At 36.1% G+C, this 9,362-nt stretch overlaps 1 protein-coding gene across 1 annotated transcript in view; it reads left to right on the forward strand.

Annotated features, from left to right (window-relative positions):
* The window catches only part of LOC106867663 (uncharacterized), a 9,389-nt gene extending 1,654 nt beyond the window's left edge, over positions 1 to 7,735 (forward strand). Inside the window, exon 2 of the mRNA XM_014912599.2 lies at positions 6,367 to 7,735. Coding sequence (XP_014768085.1) covers positions 6,490 to 7,674 — 1,185 coding nt within the window. The 5' untranslated portion in view covers positions 6,367 to 6,489 and the 3' untranslated portion in view covers positions 7,675 to 7,735. The remainder of the gene's footprint in view (positions 1 to 6,366) is intronic.
* Positions 7,736 to 9,362: the final 1,627 nt, after the last annotated feature.

A 9,362-nucleotide genomic window follows, 5' to 3' on the forward strand; every position in this document is an offset into this window, starting at 1 on the left:
AAAAGGTGCAGTTATAAGGAAGATGACAGTGATAAAAACATAAAAGAGAATGCAAAGGAAATATGTAAACTGGTTTTATTAACTTAAAGATGGGACGATTTGTGCGCGGGTGCGGGGAGATTATTGTTTGGAAGGAGAATTTCTTTCCATTAAGACTTCAAGAAGAACAATTTCTGATGTTTTCTCTCTCACTTCGCTTAATTTAGGCTTTTGGGACACACTTTCTTCATTTTTCACGCTTGGAGGTCGTTTCATTAGAAACATATCGAGAGAAGTCTGCTTTTACCTGCCTTTCAAAATGTTACGAAAATGCGTCAGAGCAGTGTCATTAAATAAAGCAGCTGCACGACCTGTAGATACTTTTTCAAGGTGATATTTTTCTACAAATTCAGAAACATACTGCCACTTTGCCATCATTGCCTTTATGTCACTCGTAGAGATTGCCTTCACTGCTAAACTGTCCTCCTCCTGGGAACCAATCTCTTCCACCGCATCCGAATGTTGCTGCTCCTGGAGCTGCAGGAGTTCATCTGCCGTCACCTCCTCTGAGTATTCCTCGACGAGATCGTTAATGGCCCCATCGTCAACCTCGAGGCCCATGGACTTGCTAAGAGACACTATCTTCGCAACTACAGGTGTCTCAGTCTCAAAACCCGCGAAGTCTTTTTCGGATACGCTGTCAGGCCACAGTTTCCTCCATTCAGAATTCAGCATTCTCCTCGTTACACCCTGCCAGGCCATATCAATGATTTTCAGGCAGTTAAGAATGTTGTTGCACTTCTTCCAAAACTCACGAAGGGTTAGATTTGTATTTTCGGTGACTTCAAAGCACCGACGAAATAGGTGTTTGGTGTACAATTTCTTAAAATTATAAGTCACTTGTTGGTCCACGGGCTGCAGGACAGGGGTGATGTTGCGTGAAAGGTACAGAACTTTTATGAATTTAAATTCGTCCAATATATCATCTTCGAGGTTAGGGGGTGAGCAGAAGCATTGTCGAGGATGAGGAGGGCCTTGAGCGGAAGATCTTTCTTCAGAAGGTATTTTTTCACTTCTGGTCTGAAGACAAGATTGATCCGCTCGGTGAAGAATTGCCTGGTGACCCCGGCTTTAACGTTTGTCCTCCTCATGACCTGCAGCTTCTCCTTCGGGATTCTGTGCCACTTGAACGCTTGTGGGCTTTCGGAATGGTTGACAAGACGATCTTAAGTCTCTTCTCGCATTGGCGCATAGAGCAAGAGTTAGCCTATCTTTCATAGGCTTGTGGCCTGGCATTTTCTTTTCCTCTGCAGTTATGTAGGTTCTTCTTGGCATTTTGTTTTCCAAAAAATGGCAGTTTCATCAGAGTTGAATACCTGTTGTGCGAGGTACCCCTCGGCTGCGATGAGCTGACGGAATTCACGCACGAAATCCTCGGCTGCCTTCGTGTCAGAACTCGCAGGTTTCTTGCAGATGATGGTCTCCGCAATCGTATCTCCTGCGAGTTGCTTCTTGTTGATCCACACGGGAAGCAATTTTTCCATCACTTCGTGGACAGACGTGCATTGCTTGGAGTGCTGGAGATACTCTTTGCTGTTGTAACGGCCTTGACCTCGTCCTTTTTCTTCTGGGTGGTGCAGATCGTTGACGTGCTTTGGTCGTATTTACGTGCTATGCACACTACACGCACTCCTTTCTCATGTTTATCAATGATTTCCTTCTTCAGTTCTATCATAATCAGCACTGTCCTTTGCACTAACCTTCTTAGGACGCATAGCCAACACAACTAATTATTATAAAATAATAGCAAAAAAAACGCACAAAACTTTGAAAAAACAAACAACAAACACTGGGAAAACACAATAGGGATGCTGCTACAATGAGATAAACACGTGAACTGAGCGAGCTGAGGCGCACTTGTTGGGAGAGCGTGTGTGAGGTCAGCGCTGACCAGCGGCTACTTGTACTGTGGTTTTCTACTTGTACTTCAAGACGAAAATTAACAAGAACCTCGGCTCGTATAGCAAATTACTCGTACAATGGTGCACTTGTACTGCAAAGTTCTACTGTGTGTATGTGTGTGTGTGTGTGTATATATATATATATATATATATATATATATATATATATATATATGTATATGTACCGAAGTAAGCACATAAATGCGAAACTTGTACTCGAACACCAGAGGTAGAGTAATATCCCGTTCGCTGGATATTTGAAAAAATGAGTTGGAATGTAAAAGAAAGGGATCATGAATAGTTGCTACCCAGAAAAGGAGAGAGCAAAAGGGAAGAGAAAAGAGGAAGGATATCTCCGCGTTATTTCAAGAAAGAAAGACTAGGATGGTGAGTTGACAGACTCATTGGCATGCCAGACAAAATTCTTATTGGCATTTCTTCTGATTCTTTACATTCTAAGCTCAAATACCTTTGAGGTTGACTTTGCCTTTTATCCTTTCTAAGTTGTTAAGATAATCACCAGTTCAACACTGGGGTTGATGTAATCAACCTTCCACTTCTACCAAAATTTCAGGCCTTGTGCCTATAGTAGAAAGAATTGTTTCGAGAAAGACTCAAAACCTTTAGGTCAAGTCTAGTCAGCAGGTGTGTAGGATCACATGAGTAGTGTTCATTCAATTGTGCTCAAAGATAAGCTTCTGTTAGAGCTACAAATTAAAATCAATAAGATTGCAAATAACCAAAATCAAAAACTGTAATAATATTATCAAATGTTGTTCTATTTTGACCAAATGCACTCACAGTTAACAAGTATTGGTTTATCTATTGAGAAGGACTAAACTAGAATAAAAGATATATTTACAAGGGCTTATTTGAAAAAAGAAATATATATAATGTATAGATTAAAACATGGATTAAGTATGATTAAAGTATTTTAATATTAAGATTATTTGGATTTAGATAAGTGACAAATGTTATACCTATGTAGGGAAGTGGTTATACACCATTAGGTGTACACCGCTTCCGTGCATTAAATTTCTAGAAGAAACTACGGAACGCAGATTCTGAACAACATAACAATATTTATTTACAGTGGAATTCAGTTCACGCTTGGAGGGAATCCTGTAGCTCGTCGCCCTCGGTTACTGAGACGCCTCCTGAATGATTTCCATGGTTATTTGTGAAGCTCTGGTGCTGACATGTGAGAGAGCTCTGTTGGACGTCTTGGCTCGACGGAGATCAGTCAACGAAGAGACTGAGAAAAGGCGCCAAAGCTGGGTGTCGAACTGTACGCATGCGCATGAGACTCTTCCTGTATTCCTTCCGGAACTAGTCCCTGCGCATGCGTAGATAAAACTCCGGACATTGAACATATAACAGTCGTCTGCTATAAGTTGTCACTACACATATATACATAAATGTGTAATGGTGTCTGTCTGTGTGTGTGTTTGGGGTTACTCTAACTCCTCCCACAATGTCCAACGGATTTTAATGATTTTTAGCACATAGGTAGATCACATGTCCTGAAGTTCAAATAAGACTGGAATTTTTCAAAAACTCGATAATACTCAGTTAGCATCAATTTTTTTTAGCTCAATTGGGCATTTGAAGGGAAATTCCCATAACAATGTTATTTTTCCTGCAGCTTTTGCATTTTTTGTCTGATTTTGATGAAAATTGATGAGTGAGTGAGGCTCATGGCAGTGAGTTTATGTCAGTATATGGCGTTGACAAAAAAATCGATAATTGCACCTGAGCAGTGGTTTTATAAAATCAATAGGCTTTTTGCGTGCAAATACCCATAGGGATTTTATTTTTGGCCGTAACTTTTATATTTTTTATCTGATTTTAATGAAATTTTGAGATGTAGGTAAATTTTGTGGTGGGGGAGACGGTAAAGGTGTTTATTTAATTCAAAAGGGCTTGAAAAGGGCACAAATACAAATAAGCATGTCCTTAGAGACATTCTTATTGATTTTGTAGAAATTTTACACGTGACTACAGTTCATGTCCATTAGTTGATGACAGCATGAAGACTTGACAAAAAATTGATAATTGCACGTGAGCAGGGGATTTTAAGAGATCAATTGGCTTTTTGTATGCAATTACCCATAGGATTAATATTTTATGCCGTAACTTTTACAGAATTCATCCGATTTTGATAAAATTTGACATTTAGGTAAAGTTTATGCTCGGAGTCATGTAGTAGAATTAAAATTAAACTGGTGAAAGGCAGAAATCGTCAAAATTCACTCACAATAAAATAATGAACTGATTTTGAAGAAAATTGACCCATGAGTAAAATTGAGCACTTCGACATATGAAACATTGATTATTCATATAATGTTTTGGGATTTAAAAGTCAATGGGATATTTTCATGCAGATGGTCACATGGATTCTATTTTATGACATAACCGTAACACTTTTTTGGGGATTTTGCTGGGATTGGACATGCTGATTAATTTTGTACAGAGGGTGGCATTAAGGGGAGAGAAATAAACAAACATCACTCTCAACAGGTCAAGGTACACCCAAAAGTTTGACTGTGATTTCAAATGGTTCAGTATGTAGGAGTATGTTGAAAGCATTAACCGGGTAAAATCCCTGCTGAACTAGATATAAAATCTTATTAGGTAATAGTTGGCACAGGGAACGTAGAAAGTTTCAATACAAGGTCAGGGGTGGGCTTAACTTCAACACAGAAAACATGAGCAATGCCGGGTCCAACAGCTAGTATAGATATAAATGTACCAAGTAGATATATATAAATAGGAGATTTATATGTAATGGTTATGTGGTATATGTCAAATTACCTATCTGGATATAAAGCATGTTAGTAGTACTTGAATGATATGGAAATTTAATGTAGAAAATTTTCTAATATCTCTAAGTTCTTACTGTGAGTATGCTATTTAGTGAAGAGTACCATGAGAGTTCCAGTGCTACAAAGTCTGCATAGTCTTTTATGTGTAACATAAAAGTTTACTTTTTCAATGAGTTTCCATTTAAATTTTAATAGCAGGTTGATTTTTTTTAAGACCTGGATATACTTCAAAAGAGACATGACATTATTCATGCAGGATTACAAAATGACAGCATGTGTTAATAGTACTGTATCTTCAACTGGTTCATGGTAAGCCTGATACGTGACTTGGTGAATCTAGCCTTGTTTTCATTATAATATGAGGGCTGATTGATAAGTATCCAGACTGCTGCCATAGTAACGAAGCTAAAGCATGCAGAGTGAAGCCGTTTGGCAAAAATTGACCTTGAACACTGCAGTGCATATGCAATAAGTTTTACCATTCTCACTTCTGCTGTTTACAGCAACGCTTGGAAGGAAGGTGTGTAGCATGTGATCGTTGCATTGACCATGACAGAGAGAGTTGTCATAACAATACCTGTTCAGAGGTCTACACAAAGCTGCAGAAAGTGTATGGAGAGGAGTATATGAGCTGCACACAAGTGTACCAGTGTTTCAAACGTTTCCAGGATGGCCAAAAAATGTTGATATTGATGAACGTTCTGGGGAAATTGTCGAATCCCCATCCTTGAGTTATCAGAGGATGTACAGATTCATTACCATTCAGTTCAGACCATTATCACTGAAGAGTTGGGTATGAGACATGTGTCTGCCAATTATGTGCCAGAACTGCTTTCAGCTGATCAAGAAGACACTCGGGTTTCAGTTGCACAAGATCTCCTTGATTGTGTCAGGAATGATGAAAACTTTTTGAAAACTTTACGTAGGCCTCTGAGCAGGTATTGCCAAGCTTTTGGCAAAATTTGATGCAGAGTTTAGAATAAGTGGGTCCTATTTTACGGATGGAAATTTTGCTGTTATGTGGAACAAATTAAAAAGTTAGATAGGAGGTATGTTGTTGACTGAAGTAGTTTATAGCCCTGAAGAGAAAACATATCCTATGGAATCTTTTTGTTGTTGTTTAACCTTAGGTAAGTTATGATTGAGCAGACATAGTGTATTTAAAACATTATTCAATATGCAGTATGATATAAAACAGATTGGCTGCTATGTTGAACAATTATGGGGTTGGTTTAAATTTTTTTAGTGTTCAGATTATTTTGTCAAAAATAATGTTTATTTATTCACATTGTTATGAATTAATCGTGCATTATCTCGTAGCTTTGAGATTTTGATGCTGAATTTGTTTATTTTTAGAATGACATTGTAGGGTAGGTGTGAAAGCCAAGATCTGGCTGGTTTGAACATAAAACAGGTAAAATGTCTGGGCTAGATATGACTGGTTTAAATGCTAAATGGTTAAATCAGCAACAGTTGTATATAGATAACTATTTGTAACCCTTTTTTCTATTTTTCACTTCTTATAGTAAAACCTTCACTTGCTTATATTACAGAGTTTATTTCTGTGTTTTTACATTTTATTTCTTTTTTTATTTTTGCAGTTTGAAAGATATTGTTTAAATCAATGTGTATGAAAAATGATGATGGAAATTCTCCTGTCATGTGGAATGACTACTGAATTCATTTGGAAAATATAATGCTTTCAACATTTTTATGTCAATGTCATGTTTAATGGCAAAAGAAGAAGCCTTCTTTTTGAAAGTGAATGTACTGAAACAAAACAGTCTATCATTCAGACACTTTTAAATTTCAGCTTTCAAGAAAGCCAACACCACTTTGATAATGATTCTGTTAATGCTGATAATGTGAATGGAATTACTGATGGTTGGAAAAAATTCACCTCAATATATTTGCCTGAACCAAAAAATACAACAAGGCTTAAGAAAAAGTTCAATGGACAATCTCGTAGTTTAGGCTGTTTCGGTAATTACCGTTATGATCGTAAAAGAATGAAACTATTATTCACAGATAATTTAAAATTGATATATAATTCAGAGAGTTATGAATATATTCCTTTGAATGGAGTTTATCAGGTTTCAAAATCTGCCGAAGCATTTTCTGATGCACTAAACTGTAAGAGAGGTAATTTTGGAAAACGCATTCTTCTTCCTTTGAATGAGCCAGTTTCCTCACAAAAAGATGTTAATTTAGTTGAGGAAAATACTAATAAATCATGTCTCAGCTTATCACCGGAGACTGAAAATAATTTTCAGTCACCAAAAATTAAAAATGTATCATCTTCAGCTTCACTTTCTGATTTGAGAATTGGTGTTGATAATCCATTTACTCTGCTGAAAAAAACTTTGAATAAGAATCAGTTTCCAAAAAGTAAAAGTGCTGACATCAAAGGAAAAAGTACATATTCAACAATTTTTGAAAAATTTAAAGAAATGTTCTTTGATGAATTAGTTCCGAGAGAACAGCAGATAAGTAAAAATATTTACTACAACTCGGTTGTATACCCTCAATTCAAGTATCCAGATTTGGTTCCATCTGTTCAACTGAAATCAGTGATGCAAGAAAGGAAATGCCATGAAAGCTCTCAACTTTCTAAAAACAGTGACCACCCTCCTGTCTCAAGCACCTCTCAAACAAATTCTAATGCTAACTCTTACAATATTACCTCATCACTCAAAACAAAAAGCCTCCAAACATCAAAGAAAGGAAACAAGGCTGTCCCTGTTAATGAAACAAGTAAGAATTTAAACTCCAGACATAATAATTATAACGTTGTTATACAGCCAGATGTGCTTTGTAAGCAACAATCTGACACTCTGACTGAAGAGGTTTTACCAGAAATTTTTGGGAAAAAGATCAAAGCTAGCCCCAGTATACATCGGTGGTTATAAATTCAGTTTATTGGCAATAGGTAGTATGTGTTAGGAAAATAAAATTTTAATGTTTATCAAATTTATAACAATTTATTTTCATCTTAAATATGTCTTTGTAAAAGATTTTGTTACTTTTGATTTTTAAATTCATGCATCATTTAGGAATTCATGAGTTTGTTTAATGAATGTCGTTTGAGATATAAGGTAAGATAAACCTCCAACTTGGAGGATATTTCTTAAGTAATTTTGTAGTCTAATTAGTTTTAGTAGATGAAAAGAAGTTATATTTAGATATATTTTTAAAAATTGCTTATATAAAAAGCAATCTTTCTCCATTGATTTTTGTTATAAATGAATATTTAAATGACTATAATAATCTTTAATTAGTTGATCTTGGCTAATCATTCCCATTTAGATGGATGTAGTTGTTTCCATTTAAATAACTATAGATCAACATCTGCTGCAAAAAATTTGGCCAAAGAGGAAATTCCAGGGTGTTGTAACTCTGGTAAGAAATGATTGGGTAAGTGTTTAATACAGGAGCACAATAACAATGAGAGGAAGAAAGGCAGGTGCATCAGAAGGGATTGGATAGCAGTGATATGCAGCTTACTAGCAGAACCTGTTGCTGTAGATGTAGGAGGAAAGAAATAGATGAGAAATAGCTTGTGAGAAAATGATTGTAGCATAATGATGAGTGAATCTCTGCCAGTCAGCTGGGAGGAAGCTAGCTTTTGAATGTGGCTTAAGATGTTTGCATGTGTGATAGCTTAACAGTCCTTGTTATAAGCAATATTCTGATGCAGGTCTTATTTGAGCTTTGCAGTGATAAGTGATTGATCTTGGCTGAGGTATTGTTTAACTCCAATGAAGAAACCTAGTTTTTGAGTTGCAGTTTTTGTAATGTTTTATGTAATATAACATGATACATTTGACTTTGAGAGTTTTAATTGTATGTTTTTAATATGTAAAGCAGGTGTAGTGCAAGATGGTTTTGGTCAGTCTGGGACTGTAATAGAAGATACTTGCCCAAGGTGTTCTGCAGTGTGGCTGAACCCAGAATCATGTGGTTGGAAAGCAAACTTCTCACCACAGCCAAGCCTGTGCATGCTAATTGAAAATGGGTCTGTGAATTGTCTGCTGATTTCAACACTTGCTCTTATATTATCATGAAAGGACTTGATATCTGTAAATTTATCAGTTAACCAAATTTTCTGAGAATTGTCTATAATGCATTGCAATACATTGAACCAATGAAGTCAGTGAATTAATAATAGAAGTCAGGGTCATTGCATTTCTCTTGTCATTGACAAGCTGAAAATATGTCATTGGTTTCTCATCTCCTGGTTGAGACTCAGGAAGAAGGGATATCCCAACATATTAATATATTGATATGTTGAATGATCAAAACAGGAACAATTCTGCTTAATATTTTCCTTACATCACTGATGATTGAAATGCCTTGAGAATTACTTCTTGTGTCTTTAAAATCTTTTCTTTGTACAATATCTTCAATAATGTATCTCTCCAGTCTTGAGAACTGTATAATATACTTCACTGATTACACATAAAATTGTCTAGAAGATTCAACATCCTATTTCCTCCTAATCTGAACACTTCTACTGGAATAAAATCAATACCAAAAGCTTTTTCATTTTCAAGTTTCTGCAAAATATATCTTCCTTTACTGAAAGTAAGTAGATTAT

Source organism: Octopus bimaculoides, chromosome 1 (genome assembly GCF_001194135.2).
Source record: "Octopus bimaculoides isolate UCB-OBI-ISO-001 chromosome 1, ASM119413v2, whole genome shotgun sequence".
Lineage (NCBI taxonomy): Eukaryota > Metazoa > Mollusca > Cephalopoda > Octopoda > Octopodidae > Octopus > Octopus bimaculoides.